Source organism: Rhamphochromis longiceps, linkage group LG6 (assembly GCF_057381845.1).
Source record: "Rhamphochromis longiceps isolate RC_006_pf linkage group LG6, R_longiceps_female_GT1.1, whole genome shotgun sequence".
Taxonomy (NCBI): domain Eukaryota; kingdom Metazoa; phylum Chordata; class Actinopteri; order Cichliformes; family Cichlidae; genus Rhamphochromis; species Rhamphochromis longiceps.
In genome coordinates, this window is record NC_140562.1 from 44,247,232 (window position 1) to 44,270,395 (window position 23,164).

General features: G+C 42.9%; 1 protein-coding gene across 3 annotated transcripts in view; it reads left to right on the forward strand.

Moving 5' to 3' along the window:
• sorcs1 (sortilin-related VPS10 domain containing receptor 1) overlaps positions 1–21,829 on the forward strand; it is a 213,371-nt gene extending 191,542 nt beyond the window's left edge. The window contains exons 21-28 of one of the 3 annotated variants that reach the window (XM_085410921.1): positions 8,081–8,207; positions 9,441–9,553; positions 12,104–12,238; positions 15,242–15,341; positions 15,770–15,875; positions 16,492–16,646; positions 16,760–16,829; positions 18,056–21,829. In XM_085410921.1, the coding sequence (XP_085267047.1) occupies positions 8,081–8,207; positions 9,441–9,553; positions 12,104–12,238; positions 15,242–15,341; positions 15,770–15,875; positions 16,492–16,646; positions 16,760–16,788 (765 nt within the window). In that variant the 3' untranslated portion in view covers positions 16,789–16,829; positions 18,056–21,829. The remainder of the gene's footprint in view (positions 1–8,080; positions 8,208–9,440; positions 9,554–12,103; positions 12,239–15,241; positions 15,342–15,769; positions 15,876–16,491; positions 16,647–16,759; positions 16,830–18,055) is intronic. The other 2 variants (XM_085410919.1, XM_085410920.1) reach the window with 2 other exon arrangements.
• The last annotated feature ends 1,335 nt before the right edge of the window (positions 21,830–23,164 follow it).

The following is a 23,164-nucleotide window of genomic DNA, read 5'->3' on the forward strand; positions in this document are numbered from 1 at the left end:
AGAATCAGAATCAGAATCAGAATACTTTATTGATCCCTGGGGGAAATTATTTTTTGTTACAGTGCTCCATTTTAAACCAACATTAAGACAAGACAGACAATACGCTAACTAAGAACAGTACAATATATACATATATATATACATACATACATACATAAGTCACTTATAAATAAATATTTGGAAAAGAAACATGTGTAGTTGTAGCAGCAAACAGTGTGTTAAGTGGATGCGTTGTACAGGGAGATGGCCACAGGCAGGAATGATTTCCTGTGTCGTTCAGTGGTGCTTTTCGGTAATCTCAGTCTCTCACTGAACGAGCTCCTGTGACTGACCAACATGTCATGGAGTGGGTGGGAGGTGTTATCCAACATTGTCTTTATCTTGGACAGCATCCGCCTCTCCGACACCACCTTGAGGGAGTCCAGCTCCATCCCCACAACATTGCTGGCCTTACGGATCAGTTTATTAAGTCTGTTGGCATCTGCGACCCTCAGCCTGCTCCCCCAGCATGCAACAGCATAGAGGATCGCACTGGCCACCACAGACTCATAGAAAATCCTCAGCATTTTCTGGCAGATGTTGAAGGACCTCAGTCGCCTCAAAAAATAGAGACGACTCTGGCCCTTCCTGTAAAGTGCTGTGGTGTTTTTAGCCCAGTCCAGTTTATTGTCAATGTGTACTCCAAGGTATTTATAGTCCTCCACAATGTCAACACTGACCCCCTGGATTGAAACAGGGGTCAAGTGTTTCCTGGTCTTCCTGAAGTCCACGATCAGTTCCTTGGTCTTTGCCACATTGAGCTGCAGATGATTCTGCTCACACCACGTGACAAAGGAGTCGACCACAGCCCGGTACTCTGTCTCATCATCCCTGCTGATGCATCCAACCACCGCAGAGTCATCAGAAAACTTCTGAAGATGGCAGGTCTCTGTGCAGTGGCTGAAGTCTGTGGTGTAGAGGGTGAAGAGGAAGGGGGAGAGGACAGTCCCCTGTGGTGCCCCTGTGTTGCTAATCACCTTGTCAGACACACACTGTGGGAGACGTACATATTGTGGTCTTCCTGTCAGGTAATCAACAATCCAGGACACCAGAGAAGCATCCACCTGCATCGCTGCTAACTTATCACCCAGGAGGGTCGGCCTGATGGTGTTGAAAGCACTGGAAAAGTCAAAAAACATGACCCTCACAGTGCTCGCCGGCTGGTCCAGATGGGTGTAGACACGATTGAGCAGGTAGATGATGGCGTCCTCTGTTCCGAGACGAGGCTGATAAGCGAACTGAAGGGGATCCAGATGTGGTCTTACTATGGGTCGCAGCTGGTCCAGGATGAGCCTTTCCAGGGTCTTCATGATGTGGGAGGTCAGTGCCACGGGCCTGTAATCCTGGGGGCCACTGGGACGAGGCGTCTTTGGTACAGGGACGAGGCATGATGTCTTCCACATCACCGGGACCCTCTGCAGACTCAGACTCAGCATAAACAGTTTATGAAAGACTCCACACAGCTGGGGGGCACAGGCCTTGAGGACAAGGGGACTCACTCCGTCTGGTCCAGCAGACTTGCCTGAGTGAAGTCTCCTCATTTGCATCTCAACCTGGTATTGAGTGAAGGTGATGGGTGGGGGAGGGGTGTCAGGAATCTCACAGGAGGCAACATGTGAAGAGAGAGGCTGGCACAGTGGTGTGGCTCTGGATTCCAGGCTGACTGCAGGTGAGGTTGTGGGGGTGGGAGCAGACACTGTGGTGTCGAATCTATTGAAAAACAGATTCAACTCGTCGGCTCTATTCTCACCTCCCTCAGCTCCCCTGCTGTTGGTTGGCCTGAATCCAGTGATGGTCTTCATGCCCCTCCACACCTCTCTCATGCTGTTCTGCTGGAGTTTCCACTCCAGCTTCCTCCTGTAATTGTCCTTAGCCTCTCTGATCTTGTCCTTTAGTAACACCTGGACCTTCCTCACCTCCTCTTTGTTGCCCCCTCTGAAAGCCCTCTTCTTGTTGTTGAGGAGGGCTTTGATGTCCTTAGTCACCCACGGCTTGTTATTTGGGTAACAATGAACAGTCTGAGCTGGAACAATGGAGTCGGTGCAGAAAGTTATGTAGTCTGTGATACACTCAGTAAGCCCATTGATGTCCTCGGCGTGAGGCTCACAGAGTGTTTCCCAGTCGGTCACCTCGAAACAGCCCTGTAGTTCCGCTATTGCCTCCTCTGACCACCTCCTAACAGTCCTGGTGGTCACAGGTTCCCTCCTCACAATTGGCACATAGCGGGGGGTGAGGTGAATCAGGTTATGATCTGACCTACCAAGTGGGGGGAGGGAGGAGGAGCTGTATGCATCCTTGACGTTAGCATACAGTAAGTCTAAAGTTTTCTCTCCCCTGGTGGGACAGTCCACATATTGTTTGAATGTTGGTAGTGTATTGTCCAGTGATACATGGTTGAAGTCACCCGAGATCACAATAAAGGCACTCGGGTGCTGAGTCTGTAGCCGAGCTATGGCAGAGTGGATAGTGTCACATGCAGCTGTGGGGTTAGCAGAGGGGGGAACATAAACAGCCACCAAGATGACGTGAGAGAATTCCCTGGGTAAATAATACGGCCTGAGTCCAACAGCACACAGTTCAGTGTCCGGGCAACAAATCCTTTCTTTGATTGTTATGTTGGCAGGGTTACACCACCGGTTGTTAACTAAAACCGCAAGCCCACCTCCTTTACGCTTACCGCTAGCGATGCTGTCCCTGTCCGCCCGAACAGTGTGGAAGCCTTCCACGGAAGCATTCTCATCGGGAATGACCTGGTGCAGCCATGATTCGGTGAAACACATCAGGCTACACTCTCGGTATTCCCTCTGACTCCGTACCAGTGCTGAGAGCTCGTCGATTTTACTTGCCAACGATCGCACATTTCCCATCACGATAGAAAGGTGGGAAGGCAACGTTGTGGTTTGTTTTGAACTTGGATGCACATGAAATCCACTTCTCTTGCAATGTGTGTGGTAGTTTCTCTACAATAGGATTGACACCACGTGCTGTGTCGAGGAAAGCGAGCCCAGGTGAGTGCCCTTCTGCTTTGGCGAGTTCCAGTTCAAGTAAGAGGTCACCAAGTTCCCTCAGCCTGCTGTTGTCTTTGGCAGATATTTTTGCAAAGTCTTCCATTTTCTTAAAGAGGGCATGTTCAATCACCTCTGGAGCTCCATATGACTCCTCCAAGCGCTGCCAAACCATTTCAAGGCTTGCAGCAACATTATAAATTTGCGCAGCGCTGACTCTCCTTGCTTGCTCAGACGACTGTGGTCCTAACCATTTTATAAGGAGGTCAAGTTCCTCTCTAGGTGACAAAGACAAGTCCTTGATTACATTTAAGAAGGAGGATTTCCATGTCCGGTAGTTTTGGGGTTCGTCGTCAAATTTCTGTATAGTAGTTGACACAAGCTCTCGTCTCATTAAATATTTTGCCACATCTGTTATAGCAGATGAGTTATTGTGGGTAGGTGGTATTGGCGTGAGTGGTTCAAACTGATGTGCTGGACTTGTGTATGTCCCATGATCGTGGTGATCGCTGGGTGGATGTTGCGGTCTAAGCTCCTGATGTGTGAGGTCCTCCTCTTTCCACAAAGGTGCTTTGGGTAGAGCCACAGATGAGCTTGGATATCTTTTTTTAAGGTATGGTGATGACTGTGTGTCATCTTCAGCAGGAGTATTTTCTTGAATATTTTGCACATATGACTGTCTGTCAATGTAATCTTGAACTCTTTGCTTACAGTCTGCAGGGATGATTGGGAGTTGCCCGCTTTTCTGGGAATTTTGTTCCTCCAGCTGAACCGCTGCCTCTAAGACCTGTGCTTCAGCTGATGCAGCAGCAGCCATTTTCTTCACCTGGAGAATATGCAGCTGTGCTTGGATTTGGGCTTGTTGTTTCATAGCTTCCGCTTCTTGTTCCGCATAAGCCAACTGCGCTTGTGCAGCCTCTGCTTTGGCACGTGCCCTGAGCGCTGCAACGCTTGCTGTTGACCTGTTGGAAAGTTTTGAGCTGGAACAGTATGATCTTGTCTCCAGAGATCCAAGTGTCTCTACCTGCTGGGCTTGGTTAGCTGATGGCTCAGACATTGTGAATACAGTAGCCGCCTTGAATGGTGAAATCTGCTGAATTGTATGCCTTTTTACTGTTCTGTCCTCACTAGATGTGGGCGTGATTTAGCTTATCCAGTTTGACAGACAGTGAACAGAATGAGAAGAAGAGAATGCTTTGAACTGAGATTCTTCTTTACTTCGATCTGCATCTCCAGTTTACAGGCCATGTTACTGAGGCTTCTTATACATGGTATCCTTTATCCATTTTCATTACTCTCCTTTCTCTTTTCTTTTTGTAAAACTAAATAAACACAAAATAGATAATTACCTTCTCATTCACTGAACATACATAATGTACTAATTGAAACTTAGTTTTCATGACAACCAGCAAAAAACATAAATCTTAAGGTTGCCTAAATTAAACATAAACATCACCTTCAGTTAACTAGCATTATTGATCATAGCAAGTTAGCAAACACATGCTAATATACAGTCGCTAGCACACAAGTAGCTTTACAAATGAGTAATGACCACACAGCTGAAATAGTAACTCAGTATATGCACATTACACATGCATCACAAATCAGATAGTTAAGGTTATAGTATGTAATGAAAACTTACAGGCATGCGTGGGCAAAAGTTTCACCTCCACTGAGCACTTGTAGCAAACTAGCTGGGCATAACAACTTCCCAAGTACCAACTGTGGCCACAAGAGGGTGCCAAATCATACAAACAAAAGCATATTCCCACATTAAAGTTATACCAACACAGTACCAGTCCAACAACTGAGCATGGATAAACTTTTTGTCAAAAAAGGGCATTGGTCTTGGCAGAAGATATAAAACTTTTTTTTTTAAAAGTAAAATATATAATCCTCGCACGTTCTCACTGCCATGGTGCAGGTAAAATAAAAATTATAAATGCTACTGGTGATGGTGATGTGACCTATTAGGATAGTGCTGCCATGTGTATCACTGTCTGATCAAGTTGCTTTCAAAGTGCTTAAGTTGTCACGTATTGTGGAGATGTAAAGAGCTAGCTTAGCTCTTAGCACGGGGGATCCCTCATGATTCATGAGTGGGAGGTTAGCCAACTAAATGTAAATAAGACCACAAGGTTAACGTTGACTCCACAGCTACAACTCCTGATACAAGAAGAAAATCAGGTCTATGATGTTAATGCACCAAGTTAGCTTGCTATAGTTGCTTAGGGTTAGCTTTGCAACTCACCATTGGTCAGCTGGTTGCTAGTAAGTGATGTCAGCAGTGATGTCAGCAGTGATGTTCGTCATCATCAAACAAGAACTTTGGCTGTCAGACACTGACACTTCTCACCATACTACACACAGCAGTGCTGCTTTGACTTCCTAACAGTTAGCCATTATTCAAAGGTTTTACATGTAAAAGGCTAAACAGCATCTCATGCTACCGCAACCACAAAGTGGACAAACACAGCAAAGTTCTTCAATAGATAAATAAAGTTGGTGTATCTGCTCAAAGGCTGCAGGTGATTCCTGGAGTCATTTTCCCCCACTGTGGTATGAAGATGAGATGCAATAGCACCCTAAACTTGAAAATCACCCTGAAAATTTAAAACTGGTGTTGGGAGGAAAAGTTTGCTTAAATAAAGCATGAATTTGTCAGAGAAATCAGTTTTAAATTTTCACTCCGTCTAAGAGATACAGTGGGGCAAAAAAGTATTTAGTCAGCCACCGATTGTGCAAGTTCCCCCACTTAAAATGATGACAGAGGTCAGTAATTTGCATCAGAGGTACACTTCAACTGTGAGAGACAGAATGTGAAAAAAAAAAATCCATGAATCCACATGGTAGGATTTGTAAAGAATTTATTCGTAAATCAGGGTGGAAAATAAGTATTTGGTCAATAACAAAAATACAACTCAATACTTTGTAACATAACCTTTGTTGGCAATAACAGAGGTCAAATGTTTACTATAGGTCTTTACCAGGTTTGCACACACAGTAGCTGGTATTTTGGCCCATTCCTCCATGCAGATCTTCTCGAGAGCAGTGATGTTTTGGGGCTGTCGCCGAGCAACACGGACTTTCAACTCCCGCCACAGATTTTCTATGGGGTTGAGGTCTGGAGACTGGCTAGGCCACTCCAGGACTTTCAAATGCTTCTTACGGAGCCACTCCTTTGTTGCCCGGGCGGTGTGTTTTGGATCATTGTCATGTTGGAAGACCCAGCCTCGTTTCATCTTCAAAGTTCTCACTGATGGAAGGAGGTTTTGGCTCACAATCTCACGATACATGGCCCCATTCATTCTGTCCTTAACACGGATCAGTCGTCCTGTCCCCTTGGCAGAAAAACAGCCCCATAGCATGATGTTTCCACCCCCATGCTTCACAGTAGGTATGGTGTTCTTGGGATGCAACTCAGTATTCTTCTTCCTCCAAACACGACGAGTTGAGTTGATACCAAAAAGTTCTACTTTGGTTTCATCTGACCACATGACATTCTCCCAATCCTCTGCTGTATCATCCATGTGCTCTCTGGCAAACTTCAGACGGGCCTGGACATGCACTGGCTTCAGCAACGGAACACGTCTGGCACTGCGGGATTTGATTCCCTGCCGTTGTAGTGTGTTACTGATGGTGACCTTTGTTACGTTGGTCCCAGCTCTCTGCAGGTCATTCACCAGGTCCCCCCGTGTGGTTCTGGGATCTTTGCTCACCGTTCTCATGATCATTTTGACCCCACGGGATGAGATCTTGTGTGGAGCCCCAGATCGAGGGGGAGATTATCAGTGGTCGTGTATGTCTTCCATTTTCTGATGATTGCTCCCACAGTTGATTTTTTCACACCAAGCTGCTTGCCTATTGTAGATTCACTCTTCCCAGTCTGGTGCAGGTCTACAATACTTTTCCTGGTGTCCTTCGAAAGCTCTTTGGTCTTGGCCATGGCGGAGTTTGGAGTCTGACTGTTTGAGGCTGTGGACAGGTGTCTTTTATACAGATGATGAGTTCAAACAGGTGCCATTCATACAGGTAACGAGTGGGGGACAGAAAAGCTTCTTACAGAAGACGTTACAGGTCTGTGAGAGCCAGAGATTTTCCTTGTTTGAGGTGACCAAATACTTATTTTCCACCCTGATTTACGAATAAATTCTTTACAAATCCTACCATGTGAATTCATGGATTTTTTTTTCACATTCTGTCTCTCACAGTTGAAGTGTACCTCTGGTGCAAATTACTGACCTCTGTCATTATTTTAAGTGGGGGAACTTGCACAATCGGTGGCTGACTAAATACTTTTTTGCCCCACTGTATGCTCCTTATGCTGTTGGAAAAGTAGCTGTTAGGATTCTATTAGAACTTCCTGAAAAAGTAGAGTGTTGTTCCTCCAAATATAGCAACTGTCAGAGTGCAAACACGCTGACCCCGGCTTTACTAGCATCAACAGGATTAGCAACTAATGTAATCAATACACTAGATGTTAGAGAACCGTAACATTTAACATGACACATCAAAAAATGTATATTACAAGAGAGTAAAAAGAAACAATTCAAGCATTGTGGTCTGAGGATGCACTGCTATAGCTGTAGAAATGCTCCACTCCTCTCTGTCTGTGTAATTGTAGCTGGGTAAATGTGTTTGCTCAGCACTAACAGGGGCCTTTCCACGAGGACGAGCAGTTCTGTCACTTGGTAATAAACAGTGGCAGCATTAGCATCTTAAAGCTATCTGAAGAACAAATGGAGACGTGAGTAATGACAGTAAGGAGCTGCTGGTGTCACACAGGAAACTCCCTGTAGGCCTCTGTGCTGCATGCAGCACAGCACAGACTTTAGCAACGCTGTGTGTCATCGTGCGTGTGTGTCTGTGTGTGTTTTTGTCAGTCGGCCAACAGCCTGACACCTCTGTAGTGTAAATAACAGCAGTGTGAGATGTTAACCAGCCGTTGATAAGGGTCTCTCATGGGAGCACGTACAATCTGACTCCCCATCTCCCTCTCCCCTTCTTCCTTCTCCCTCTCTCTCTCGCTCCCCCAGCAGCCAGTAATCACCCTAGAGGGAAGTGTGGCGTACACATTCTCCCGGGAAGGCATCAATACAGTCACTGTGCAGGTGTCTGCAGGGAATACTATTCTGCAGGACAGAAAAACCATCGCTGTACACGGTGAGCCGAATTTCTCACTCAGTGTCCACTGGGAATCTGTTGCTCTGCAAACAGGCTGATAAGTTTGGTCTCCACAGTGGAATAATAATGCTGCTTCCCTTTGATGTTATACTTCTTAGATGTCATTCTTCTACTTAATGTTTTAAAAATAATCTGCCATTGTCCAGACTTAGAGGTCATTTTTAACCATATGCTAAAACTTTTCCTTTGCTAAGCTATAACAGAAATTGTATATAAATGACAGCTATAGCATTCCTTTTGTTCAAATAGGGCCGTCTGTGGCTCCAAAACGCAATAATGATGTCGTCCAAAATGTTAACATCAAAGCTTTAAAATCTCGAGTCCAAACATGAACGTCCACATGTTCATATTCGCCTTTAAATTTCTCTTTTGTTTCCTCTAACTCAACATGATGCATAACTGATGATGAATGTCTCTGAGACAACTTCCCGTTCTTTTTCCCAGTTATTCACCATTTAAGCTTTAATTGAAAAGATGGTTTTATTGGCTCAGTAAACACTACAAATCATTACGAACTGTGTTACAATATAAGTGATACGAGCTTGGAGGAGTTTAGAGCAGAGCTGCTGCTCCTTCACACTGAAGCTACCTGAGGTTTCTAATCAGGATGCCTTCTGGCTACATCCTCTTGGAGGTTTTCACCCAATTTGGAGGAGAGGCCCAGGAGTGTCTTAGGAGAGATTGCATGGCTCATCTTACATTGGAGTGCCTCAGGACCTGCTAGGAGGAACCTGAAAATGTGGCTTAGAAACTGATGTCTAGAATAACCTTCTGAGCTGCTGCCACTGATACTGGACTTTGATTGATTGGCAGAAAATTGATGCATACATTACCTTTGAACTCCCAAGATTCATTTTTCAAAGTTACTACACATGATTCATTAACATCCGGTGCATGCTAACTGTATTTATCAATCCTTTTTCTTAACAACTACAACACAAAGCATGATGAATAGTTTATTAAGAACATCAGCAGCTAAAAAAATGACTAAGCTGGTACAGAAGGACAGCGCTCTATCATCTATGTTCTCATACTGCAGCTTTTTCTCCCCTTGTAAGATCTGAATGGAGGCCGAACCTGAAAATAAACCCAGAATTTAGCAAAAAGAAAAAAAAGCACACGTACATGATCTGAATCTTAAAACCGAGCTTTGCATTTAATGACAGATGAAAGGCATAAGCTCCCCTCACACATTTACTTTTCTTCCTGCAGAATATTTCCGATCTCATCTGCTCGCCTTTTCATCAAACCTGGATGAGCACAACCCCGATATTGCAGAATGGAGACTGGATGTGAGCCGAGTCATTAAGAACTCTCTGATCCAGGTAAAGTTCTCTCTGGCTCTTTTGTGGCAACTGTCGCCTTCCTTTGGTAAATACTGTCAGCGCTCAGCTGGACCTCTGAGTGCTGCGTGACCTCCCCGAGGCTTGGAGACATGAATCTGACTTTTATGATGATAAATGACAAGGCAAGAGGGAGAAGAGGGGAAAAAGATAGTTCAAGAGCTGGCTGATTGCTGCTGCTCGCGGACCCTCAGAGTTCAGGGCCGTACAGTAACGAGGTTGTGTACAGAAGAATAAACGTCAGTGCGGGTCTAATGCGTGTTCTGCGCTGACCTGAAGGAGCGCTCGGAGACGAGTGCTTTGCAATCCGTCAAATGGACGACATGATTCAAACCCACACATGACATGTTAGGTACAGAGTTTGCCTCATTAACTTGCCGTTATTTCTTCCAGCATCCTCAGAGTGTCAATACGTTTTCTGAAGCAGAGGAGGAAGCAATCTGAGCTTTCCATCATATTTTCACACTTTTTGATCTTGCAAATCAAAACGGATGCTAAAAATATACAGCCTGTCTTCAGTCTTCACTGAACACGTCAGTTCGCTATTGACATCTTTTTTTTCCATGACATCCACAGCCCGGAGGCCAGAACGCATGCCGAAAAAACAACAACAACTTTCAGACAAAAACACGACGCACTGGTTAAAACCCAGCGCGTCGGGAGGAAAACCCAACAAGGGAAAGCTGGCAGCCTCAACTGGAATCAATAAGGCATCCAGAAATTCATGTTTTTTTTAATTACACCAGTCCTCCCAACCCAGCTCATCAGTTTGATTTTCTTTAAGCGGCGATCTGAAAGTGAGCTCCAAGTGAAGGGCTGCCATTGGTTGAAAACCACACCTGACCTTTAAGATTTCATTCATGCTCGAGATGAAAAACTTATCTCAAAGGTGAACCCTGACATCCCTCTTTCCAAATTACATACAAGATTCTGTACGAGCCAGCCGAAAAAGAAAAAAGAAAAGCCTAAAATGTAAAATCTGCGGCGGGGTTATATTCTCTTAACGCCGGGCCACGCTGTTTGCATCTTTCAAGACTGTCACATGAAAAAAACTGATATTTTGACAAAAAAATACTATCTATTTAGAAAAAATAATATTTTTGCTCTATCGTATTATAATTCAATTCAATCTTATTTATACAGCGCCAAATCACAACAGCAGCCGCCTCAAGGCGCTTTATATTGTAAGGTAGACCCTACAATAATACATGCAGAGAAAAACCCAACAATCATATGACCCCCTATCAGCAAGCACTTTGGCGACAGTGGGAAGGAAAAACTCCCTTTGAACAGGAAGAAACCTCTGACAGAACCAGGCTCAGGGAGGGGCGGGGCCATCTGCTGTGATTGGTTGGGGTGAGAGAAGGAAGACAGGATAAAGACAAGCAGTGGAAGAGAGACAGAGATTAATAACAAGTATGCTTAATATGTGCTTTTCAATAAAAATAACGTTCACTAGAACACGTCAATAACAATATCCTTTACTCTTGCCTTGCAATCCATCATGACAGCAAAAAAACACAAACTGCTTAATTTTTTAAACAAAGTATTTTCAAATATTGCATCAAAACTGTCTGTTTCCCACTGCGGTGAGTTTACTGCAGGATGGAATACAATCACGGACACGCGTCCAGTACCTTTGAATGAACACAGTAACAGTAAGGACATTTAAAGGAGACCTTATTAAATCATCTGTGATTCATTTATTTTAGCCCTGTTTTTATTTTAAAAAAACTAATAAAGCAAGTTTCTATAATTAATCAATTGCAATTACTTTGATACAGGAAATTAAAATTTCACCATGTAATCGTGGAATTGTAATTTTATGCTTTAATTTTTTGTAAACTTTCTTCTGCAAAGCTGCTCATCACTCAGAAACAGCACTTTGAAAATGATATTCAAAGCCAAGTTTTGGACTGCAATGCACATTTAATCCAGCAGATGGCGGCTGACGCAGCACTGTTCAAAGCAGGACTGAAGTTAAATGCAGCTTGGACTCCAGTCGGGTTCAGGAGTAGCAGACATCCTCTAATCAAATGTACTGTGTGACACATTTAAAATTATGATTAAAAATGGCATAATCACTTTTTTAAATCAGTTTGTTTCCTCCTGTGACCCTGAATTTGATAAGTGGAAGAAAATGGATCGATGGATGGAATTTGTTACCTTGAGGGACATTTGTGTTCATGTTTTGGAATAGTTTGATGTTTTGGAAACTTAGTTTCCTTTAGTCCTCCTTCCTTTGTTGTTTTCCCATTCTGTTCTTGCTGGAGACGTAACACTGATCTTACTGATCTTCTCATGTGAGTAAGTGAGAACATTTCTAAAACCTCAGACTGCAGTAAATGTTTAAGCTCGAATGATAAATGGTTGCAGCCTGAATCCAGCTAAATTCTGGTCGACGAAGGACCAAAAATATGTGGGCGAACGTTGACTGTCAGAGCTTTTTTGTACTTATTGTTAAGGTTTCATCTCTGTGAGCTGACTGCTGCAGTTCAGTCTGACCCTGTCCACTCTACTGTCCTCCTCTAGGCTACAGGCGTGAGAGAGGATCAGCTCCTGGTCACTGTCCTCCCAGGTTTACCCACAGCAGCAGAGTTTTTCCTCCTGCCTGACAAACAGATAACTGAGGGGAAACCAGAGAAGAGCTCAGCTCATTTAGATCAGGTGAGGCAACAACACCTGCTTTCTGACCTGATGCATGTCCTCCAGACTCGCTGCTTTTCCCCATCTCCACAGTGTAGGTGGATGGTTTCACCTTGTTATCCTCACTCGAACTATACCAAGTTTGAAGCATTGTTCCCCGTTTCTGCTTTATGACTCATAGGGGAATTTTTCTTCTCCTAGCAGCAGCAGCTTCTCCTGTAATTGCTCTTTCCTCCAGCAGATGTCAGTATTAACCTACTCAAGCATGTCCAGTTTTTTCTTCTCCAAAAGTCTAATTTTGGAATACGCCCGAGGAATATCTTTGCAATAGATTCATCAAAAAGCCTGACAAGTATTAACAGGTTATCGGGGGGAATGACTTTTAGACTTACTTAAGTCACATCCTGTGGGGTGCAGGGGGGAGCACTAGAGGGTGGCAGCATCTCGTAAGAGCCTAAAAGGTCACACAAGGAAAATTTTTGTGGTCCATCAGTCACTAAATCACCAGCATATCAACATGAGCTCAAATAGCCCTCAGCTTCACGTATTAGATAATGACTGATAATGTTGGCCGCGCTCTCTGTGGGAAGCACTCAACGGGCATGTGCAGAGAAGGAAGCTGGGAAGAGAATCAATTTGATTTTCCTCTTCCTTCCCCGCTCACACCTGGTTGATTGCCTGGAAAGTTCCTCTGCCCTACCAGCCGGTGATAAATCTTCATTCAAGGTTGGCATCTTTAAAGTGTAGCGCAAGCTCCGCTTATTAGAATGTATAATAGATTTTCTGACCCTGGTATACAGTGGGAAAAAGTAATTAGTCAAAGCATAGTCTAAATTTAAACAGCTAAGAAGTATAAAGGCGAAGATGAAGGACTACAGAAATTACTCATATCACAATTAATTTGGCAAATGAGGCAGATAAGATAGATGAAGCCTCTACAGAGGGAAAAGGCTGCTGCAGGGAGAAAATGGAGAATTTTGTTTAGTTTTGCTCTGCAGAGTAATGCAGCAGTATATATGCTGATCCCATAAATGAGGAAAAACAGATTAATGATAGTGAAATGTCATTTATAAAGAGGCTCATTTGACTGAGAATTGGAGCCCTGAGACAGAGATTCATGGAAATGAAAAGATCTGTGTGAGGAAAGTAAGATTTCCTCCCGCTCGCTATAGTTTACCTTTGGGTCATGATAATCTGCTCAATTTGTATCAGAGTCAGATGTTCTCAATGCAGAAGGTTACTCGCCTGTCTGGAAAGCAGAGATCAAGTGAGACTGCTTGGTATGCATTATGCATTACATTGGAAAGGTCCCACAGACAAAGGCTCTTACATAAACAGAAGAAAGCTCGGATGGGGTTGTCGGTGGAGGTAGCGAGGTTTCTTCGGGTCATGGGTGCTTACAAATAATTCAGCAGCCTTGCAAAAAGCATTACATTTAGAAAGTTTGGTATTCAAAGTATATTCAGTTTGGTGGTAATTTGCATGCAGTGATAGCCTACTTCAGGTCAGGTGCGCATGTAACCGCTTCCATTTGTCTTTCACAGGCAACCTAAAGTTGCATTAGTCAATATTTTTATGGTGGAAACAAATCAAACATCGATCACAAAGTGTCTCTCAAATGGACAAAACCACAGATAATTATCACCCAGCTGCTGAACTACACCACCTTTTTATTTCTGCCCCATAGATTTCACTCCATAGCACTTTTCTAGATACATCATGTGGCAAAAATCTCCAAAAATTAGCTCAGATAAACTCAGCGCAACACCTGCCCAGTATGCAACTGTTCTCATACCAGTGTATTAAACTGATAATAACTGTGTGTCACTGCTGTGTTTTTGCTAGTTTTAGTGGTTCTTATGCACAGACGACTTTTAGAGGATCGCAGGAGCCACGGTGACATCACCGACTTCACCCAATGGTTTATGAATCCTCCTGGCCATCTCTTGACTTTTTTGAGCCATGAAATTGTGTCATATTTGATCAGTGAGCTGCACCCGTGCATCATATAGACACAGATACAACAAATGCTCTAAACATACAATTACTGCACATAATCGTGCGAAATACTTCATGAGGCCTCCACACCACAAAGGTTATCCTATTCAGTGAATAAAGTTAGCCTCTTTAGTGTTCACCTGCTATATGTGTTATCTTATCCATTACGCCGTCGTGCATTTATTGCCATTTATTTTACAAAGGCTGCCAATGTCAATTCAATTTTATTTACACAGCGCCAAATCACAACAATAGTCACCTCAAGGCGCTTTATATTGTAAGGTAGACCCTACAATAATACATACACAGAGAAAAAAAACCCCACTGGCGACAGTGGGAAGGAAAAACTCCCTTTTAACAGGAAGAAACCTCTGGCAGAACCAGGCTCAGGGAGGGGCGGGGCCATCTGCTGCGACCGGTTGGGCGGAGAGAAGGAAGACAGGATATTTCTGCTTTTGAGTCGGGTATTTTGACATCAGAGTCTAGGGGACCGATTCGATTTCAGCGCCAGCCTCAAGTGGTCATTCGAGGAACTGCAGTCATGGGCTCTTCACTTTGGCTTCCTTTTTCAGCTGCGGAGGTTGCTGCTCGTGACAAATCATTTTAGGATTTTAAGTAAAACAAAACAAAAAATATATATATATATATATAATATATCTTGTCCTGACCCCCGTCAGTATATTAAGATAACTCGTCTTTCATAATTCACTTTGGCTGTTTTTTCCTATCATTTACAAACTCACTGAGCAGACTCTGAAACTTTTAGAAATGCTTTCAAAGGCAAGCGAGTTTTGGACTCAATTATTCAACCTGGCATCAAAGGACTGATCGTGACTTTGACCACATTTGCTCTTAAATGTCAAAACACAGATAATAAATGATGAGTCAATCGCAAAGACGGATGAGACTGTAGTGTGATGAGCTTGACTTTACCTTTTTTTTGACCTGTAACATTTTCCTTTTTTATTTATTAAAATTGCAACAAAGGGATCTGAAGCTCCCCTCTCTCCATCTTTGTCTCAACAGCTTTCCGAGCTTTTGCTCAGCGCGCTGAATCAAAATCTCGTCCAGTTCACGTTGCGGCCCGGGGTCCAAGTCACCGTGTATGCAGCGCACTTATCAGCAGGTAACAATCCCCCCTGCATGTGTGTGCATTCACAGCTGCCCAGAACGGCCTTTGTGCCTTGTGTAGCAAGCGGGACAAAACATAGAAACAGCAGTCAGTCAGGTGTATTTTATTACTTAACTAACAACCCCAACTCTGTGTCTGATTGGCTCCCACCATGTAGCTACACAGAGACATTCAGAGAGTGAACATCGTTACAAGTATGTGTGCCTCTTCCTATTGGGGATGCTGCTACTGTCCTAAAGGGGCTAATAAGATAAAGAGTAAGAGAAGTCCATACTACTGTATATTAAAATGATTCATCTTTGATTCACATAGGCTTCATGTGTGTAGACTGCTCATTGCATGATTCAGCTGGGTGGAAATACGGGTGGTGTCGTTGATGTGATATTTACGCTCTGGGGTTCCTGTCTCCCCTTTCTCTGCAGCGCCCCTAGTGGACACCAGCGAGAACCACAGTGGCTCTGCCATGCTAATGCTGCTATCAGTAGTGGTTGTGGGTTTAGCTGTATTTGTCATCTACAAATTCAAGAGGTAAAGTGTTCACGTCTATATAGTTGTCACATTGTGCGCGATAGGGAGTTGTCGAGCCATCCTGACAGCTCGGTAAACAAAAGCTGTCGCGGGGCTAAGAGAAGGTTGATAGGTGCCTGTCAAATGTCTACCCCGCCGTACCCAGTGCTCCTGGGTGGAGAATTGGCTTTTCCCCTCACTCACTCACACACACACACACACACACACACACACACACACACACACACACACACCTGCAGAAATTCTTTTATCAGGTCAGTCTTTACAAAAGAAATGTCAGTTAGTCTTCAGCTGCTATCAATATTAAGCCCTTTGAACACTGGCAGTTGACCTTTCTCAAATGTTAAATTATGTCTCTGCGCCAAGAAGCAGTTCCAAGGGAAAATGATATAAAGAGTCATGGTGAGGCAAGCAGAGACAGAATCAAACTTCACATTTACAGACCATATAATTTCTAATGCTCCTGCCGATTCGCACGCAAACATCGCCAGATGGCTCAAAATAAATAGAACTGCAGATGCGAATGATCAAAACAGCACTGCTGCAAACTGCTGCCACTGTTTTAGTTTAGGCCGTGCTCTTTATTCCTCTGCCTCACTGTAAATCTTTCCTCAAGGAAGATCCCAGGCCTCAACGTCTATGCGCAGATGCAGAACGAAAAAGAACAAGAAATGAGTCCAGCGAATCCAACGGTGGCCACGCCCAGCTCTCAGCAGGACTTGGTGCATTCTTTGGAGATTCTGGACACAGAGTTTAACTCGCGGCCCATCGGTAAACATCAGTTTCAGTATTTTTTTTCTTTTATGCCGTTGTTTATTTCACACCATCGTGTTCACGTGTTGTTTCATGACACTGTACTGTGCGTTTTGTTATGTGTTTCTCAGTGAAATGGTCCAGTCAGCAGGACAACTAAATGAAAATGAGTATGACAAACAGTGGAATTGCCTCTCAGTGGTACAATTAACACATTTTTCTCTCTTTTCATGTCCCTCTTTAATCACCTCAGAATATTGATGGGTGGCAAATGAAAGAAAAAAAACAAGTGGCTCGGGAACATCTATAACTGTTCCGCTCTACTTTACTTAAATAGCACCTTTAATTTTAAGATGCAGCTTGAAATTTATTACACTTGTCAAGAAAATGCATCGGCCCGGCCGAGTTTGGTGATATGAAGACTATAAGATGATTCATACCAATTTTTTAATTCATTATTCATTTCATGTCTCATTCATTCAGCTTTTCTTCCAGTTTGTCACCCATATGTACATCCTGAGTCAACATTTGCTTGTCTAACATGCTAACACATAACAAGCCTTTCTTTGGGGTGGGAGATGTAGTTTTTCGTTTTTGTGGATCCCTCTGAATGTTGGTGGTATATTTGAAGTTTAAAGTGTCCACATTTGACAAAATTAATAGCGAAATAGATCTGAATAAATTCATTGTTCCCAGAATTCCCGGCACTGGTGCGATGAGTTGTGTATGTCAGTTAGTGTTAGCGAGCTTCTGCTCTGTTGTTGTGTAGCTGCACGTCATCTCACTCACGCATTTAAAGCGCTTCTTGTCATTAATCATTATGTTGTAATTGTCACTTGTAGGCTCATTCATTGCTGTTTAAAAATCATATATTGTCTGACACCTCGTGATGTCTAACCGACACCTGGGCAGGTGAGATTGTCACGTAAAACGACTATAACGTGAAAGGCTTTGATTCCCCGCCTAAGGTCAATTAAACTTTGCATTTAAATGCATCTTTTGTCCCGTTTCCTTCCCCAACCGGTCGCAGCAGATGACTGGTTCTGCCAGAGCTTACTTCCTGTTAAAAGGGAGTTTTTCTTCCCCACTGATGCCAAGTGCCTGCTAAAACGGGGTCATCTAAACATTGGGGTTTTCTCTGTATTTTTAGGCTGTATTTTTTCCATCCATATCTGAAGTACCTGCACTGCTTTGGTAAAGGAGGCCTCAGGTGTTTGGTGGGGACCAATAAACAAGGGAAAGGAGCTCAAATGCAGGACTTTAATTCATGAAGTTTTCAAAATAAAACTTCAAACGAAGGCATGAGTCTCCTAGATGTCCAGACTGTTCCTAACACATATTTACAGTATTTAATGATCGATACTGTTGTTCGTGTAATCAGCTAGCACTGAATAAGCACTGACACATTTCTTTCTTTTCTCCACCAGGATGTATGAAACCTCATGTACATGTGAAATTTTCCACAGAACTCCCCACGTACATCGTCTAAACTCTGGACTGGATCACTGTTCCAGCTCTGTCATGGATATTTTTTACCATTTGGGACACAATGGTTTTGAGCTTTATACCTGTGCATGTTGGACCCCGCTGACACATACTGTGCTCTGTTCAAACCAGAAGAAACTGTGTACAGGTTTTCAATTTATTTTAACACGTCTCCGATAAATTTAATATTTAGAAAAAAAGTCCCGTTTATTTATACGAGTCGCATCCATAATGGAAGAAGGATCGGCGGCGTGAACCGAAGAGCAGAGAATGTGTAACGAGCAGCAGCGTTTTGGTTACATGTCTGAGATTGGTTTGCTGTTCTATGAAGTAACAGCAGTAGTGTATTATTTATTCATGAATATACATGAAGTATGTTATTGAAGTGAATTACACATTTATTTTGTAAATCATGAATGTCTATGTTAGAAATAATTTGTGTATTTTAATAACAAATGTCATACTAAAAAGAGATACTGTTATAAAATATGATTAGGGCACCTCAAAGCTTTTGGTCCATTGTCTCTCAGAAAGCTGATTTATGGCACAATACACATTTTCTACAAAAGTGTTAATTTTTTTTCCCAATTTTAATTTATTAACAACCGAACAACAACAGGGTGTGGATCTCTGGATTAATTTAAACCTTGCTGTTAATCTAATGCTTCTGGTACTATTTATGATACACGCCAGTTTGTAAAATGTTTTGTGCTTCAGAATATCACTTGATGGCTGAGGCGCCATCAATCTGCGGGTGACCTCCAAATATCACCGGACCTTTTAGACCTTACAAGATACAACGGATGACGACCTGGCAACGATCCCACAAAGAAAGATCATTCCTGGCCACAGTCTGGGAGGTACTACAAGATGCAGAGAACAACTTATCGCGGCTCAGATTTAAGGTGGCACTTAGGGATGCAGCTGCTTTGTGGGAGAATCTGAAGAGCATGGCAGTGAGAAAGAGAGAGACAGGTTGAGAGAGATTGAAGACGGCTTTTAGCGGACATGACGCATTAAGAGCGTTCTATTGGACAGAATAAGAAGAGGTTGGCTTCTTGAATACTTAATGTGGCCTGTCAAGCTCAAGGCTGGCTAAGGTTGGTTACACATTTAGGGTAATATCCCAACCTGCTCTCAAGTAGCACCCATCTTCATCCCAGCTCATTATTTCATGCTGTAGGATCAGGAGAAGTAGAGCGCAGATGCTACCAGGCTACATGGATGGTTAGCCTCAGAGGACTGTCAAGCCCTCTGGTGCTCTGTGTGTGTGAAATCTGACAGATGTAAATGCCTGATTGATGCCTTTCATATCTTCTGAGGCAACTTTTTAAGATGTTCTTTTCTCTTTTTTATTTCGGCGGGATGGAGAAATACAGCACAGAGGAAGTTGCTTCTGTTCTGTTGCATCATCTTTCCTGCAAATGTGCCAAAATTCACCGAGTTATGAGATGTAAACTGTGTAGCATCATTTGATTGACTGTAAATTGAGCGACTGGAGAAACTGATGAACAGCTAACGATTGGACGATTCCAATTTTGGTCCAAATCTCCACGCTGTTGACTGAGGCACTAATATTTTCCAAAAACAATTATATGCAGGTCGCCAATGGCTCCCCAGAGGGTGTGAGTGTTTCTTGTTCGGCCTCTGGGCAAAGATGGTCATCGCAGAGACTTTCCAAAAGTGGAATCAGCAGGAAAGCACTGATTTTTCTTAGTCACAGGGAGGGTGCCATCCTATTTTTACTCGAGTGTAAGTGAACCATTATCTAGTCGGGATAATTTGCCCTCGTTGTAATGAAAAGGTCTGACTGTTCAATACTCTGGGGTTCTTTGTGTAATGAGATGTTAAGGTTACACGTGCAAACAGATATGAATCAAGGGTTTTGTCACCAACTTGTGCAAATTGTAAAAGCAGCAGGTAGTTTTGCAGCACAGCTTGTTGATGTGCTCCGATACTGGAGCAAAATTGGTTAGTGGTGTTCAAGTGCTGATAGTTCTTTAGCAGAGAAAACTTGAAAGTAATTGGCTGTAATCATCAGCTTTCTCTATAGCTGTTGAATGGAAGAGTTAGAGACAGTGCTGTAATTCAAGCACACGGGGTTATGGCCAGGTTGTTGCTATCACATGTCTGAAGATCTGAATATTCTTCCCTTCTTTGCATTGCTGGGTGCCTCAGGATTTCCACATCACACTTATTGGCACCATATCGCACTTGAAGTGCTTGAGTCCATATACTTAACAGGGAAATGATGCATGCAGACATCGGGCCATGAGTGTGTTGGTATGCAGCCAGTGTGTCCTGCCCTTAAAACTGAAAAGTGCACAGACAAACACCAGTGATATTTTCAGTTGTCATAGGTCTGTTCAAGAGGAAGTGTTCATATTTCAGAGCTGCATGCAAACATGATTTGGGAAACAAATCAGCTTACATCTTCATCTGTCTTGTGGCTCGGTGTGTTCTGTCTGCTGGTGCAGGACAAAATTTGTACTCAGCCATGAGCTCGGTTTATGGAGTTGTGCACAGTGTACGTGGGTAATTTTACAAACTGGTGATTGGGGTTTTGTTGCAATATATTAAGACATTTTAAGGGGCCTTCTTTTTTGGTTTTTGCTTATTTCAGACATGGCCAAGGTTTCAAAGAACGAGGTCAGGGCATGTATAAGTAATCTTTGTTAGCTAAAAGCTCAGACTGCTCAGTTTCATACGATTTCTAATCTTGGCTCAGTGAGTGCAGATATCCCCATTATGGTCATTTCAGGTGCAAATCTATGGTTGTAAGTGCAGAAGACCCATCTCCCTGCCATTCAACTCTTTAGAATCAGAAGTTGTCTTAAAGACATGGTGCCAAAACAGCTTGTTTCAGATGGAAGGTAAACCCAGGGTCCAGTACAAACATGTTATTTAACACCAACTCATGCAAAGCTACTCTAGTAGAGTCCAAGATTAAAGCTATGGAGCTGAAAATGAGCATCATCGCCCCCCTGTAAGAGTATCTTACTAGTGTTTCAATGTAAAGAATGTACTGTAGGTGTGCTGGGATTACTTACGAATTACTTAGCTCGTATTTGAGAGCATTCATATCCATCTCTCTGTCTGTCTCTGGTTTTGCATAGCTTGAGGGAGATACTGTACAGCAGCCTGGAACCACAGGCCTGTGATCAGAAACAGCAGGGCTCTAATATGAACCTTAACTCCAGGGAACAGGAAATGACTCTGACCAGACAAGATCAGCAAGGCCATCATAATAACAGCACCTCCTCCTGCCTGTGAGTTTCACAGGGAGAAAGACAGGTCGAACAGCCTGGAAGCCATGTTAACAAGGTGGCTCTCTGGCCTCCTGGTTAGGGTGAGCTGTGATGTGACAGGACCCAAGGGTGCAGAAAATCAAGTTGTAGCCTAACTCCGAGCTACTCTCTCTCCTTCTCCCCATCTCCTCCGCCCTGCAGAATTAGCAAGATTATTATTTTTGTAGAGAAATAATAATAACAATTAAAAAAAAGAGTTTTACTACTGTACAGCTTTTGTATAAGAACAGACGGTAAGGTGTTCCAGTGTTTTTGTTCGACCTCAACTGTGCCGTGTGTAATTGTTTTATGCATTTACAATCATATTTATTAAATGGAAAGAAGTCTGTTAACTGTGTTCTCATTTTCTTACAATATTTGTAAAGAAATACTATGTATTTGCAAAAGTAATAATCAACCTATAAAGAAAACAAGACGAGCACGTGTTGGTTCTTTCTTCTGCACACATACCGTATACTCACCGGGTCCACGAGTCGGAGACATTTTGAATTTAATGGGTTTAAATCATTTATTCTAAATGAAATTATCAGCATGTGTGGATGCCACAAGCTTTTTCATAATTGATTGCCCAAGTTATCCCAGCATGGGATGATAGGACAATGTTCCAAAAAGTGTTGAGCTCATTACCCGACTCCAGTACGAAGCCTCCTCCATGAAGATAAAGAAGTGCTGCTTCTACTCAGTTAGGCTGGATTTGATCCAAGTGAGATTTCCAACTCCAGTGCAGCACACTTTAATATTTCCGATGTGTCTCACTGTCTCCTTACATTCAGGTTCATACTCATAACAGATTCCATCCACTTTGAAGTGTTTATATAGTTCAGTCCATAAGTACGTGGACAGTGAATTTTTTCTCTGCACCACTGCGCTGGATTTTGAATCCAATCTGCAGACTTTCAGCTTTAATTAAAGAGGTTTAACAAAAACATTTCATTCAACATTCCCCATATTCAGAGGCTCAAAAGTAATTGGAAAATTGACTGGAAAGTAGTTTCATGGCCAGGTGTGGCCTGTTGCTTCCTGTTCCTTATTCCATGACCAACTAAGAGGATAAAGACCTGCAGTTGATTCTGAGTAATGATCTTTAATTACTCATCTGCTTGCTTTTCTTCTTTACACCACTTTCAACACTGACATCATTATGATAGTCCGATAATTTTCTTCCCTGCCTTCGGTGAGCCAGTCAGCCTACATCCTGTGAGCTTTACATCTCACTGTACCTCTGTCATTCTGACTGTCAGTCTGTCTCTGCCTCACCCTGGTTACTCAGAACATATCTGAGCCTCCAACTTCACCACCACCAAAGTCTAGTCTCTGAGGGGTCCTGTCGTGAATTGACTACAGGGGTCTTGTTCTCCCATGATGACTTATTGGAGTCTAATCATGACATAGATCCCTCTGCATGTGGGCCAGGGTTTTAATAGTTTTGCAATTTTCATTAGTTTTTATTTTTATTTAGTTTTGACTTCAGATTTTCAATTTTATATCAGTTTTAATTCGTTTTTACCAATTGTTTGCTAGTTTAGTTTAGTTTTTATTTTTTTGAAAATCCTTAGTTTCAGTTTAGTTTTGATTAGTTTCAGTTATAGTTTTAGTCGTGTTTGCAAAAATTAAGTGCAACAAAATCCCAGTTTCATCATATCAGTCATGCTCTTCTGCTTATCCTTGGGTATGTTGCTATTCCAGCTACCATACCCTGCACCCTGCACAGGTCGCCTGTCTGTCGCAGGGCTAACAGCAGAG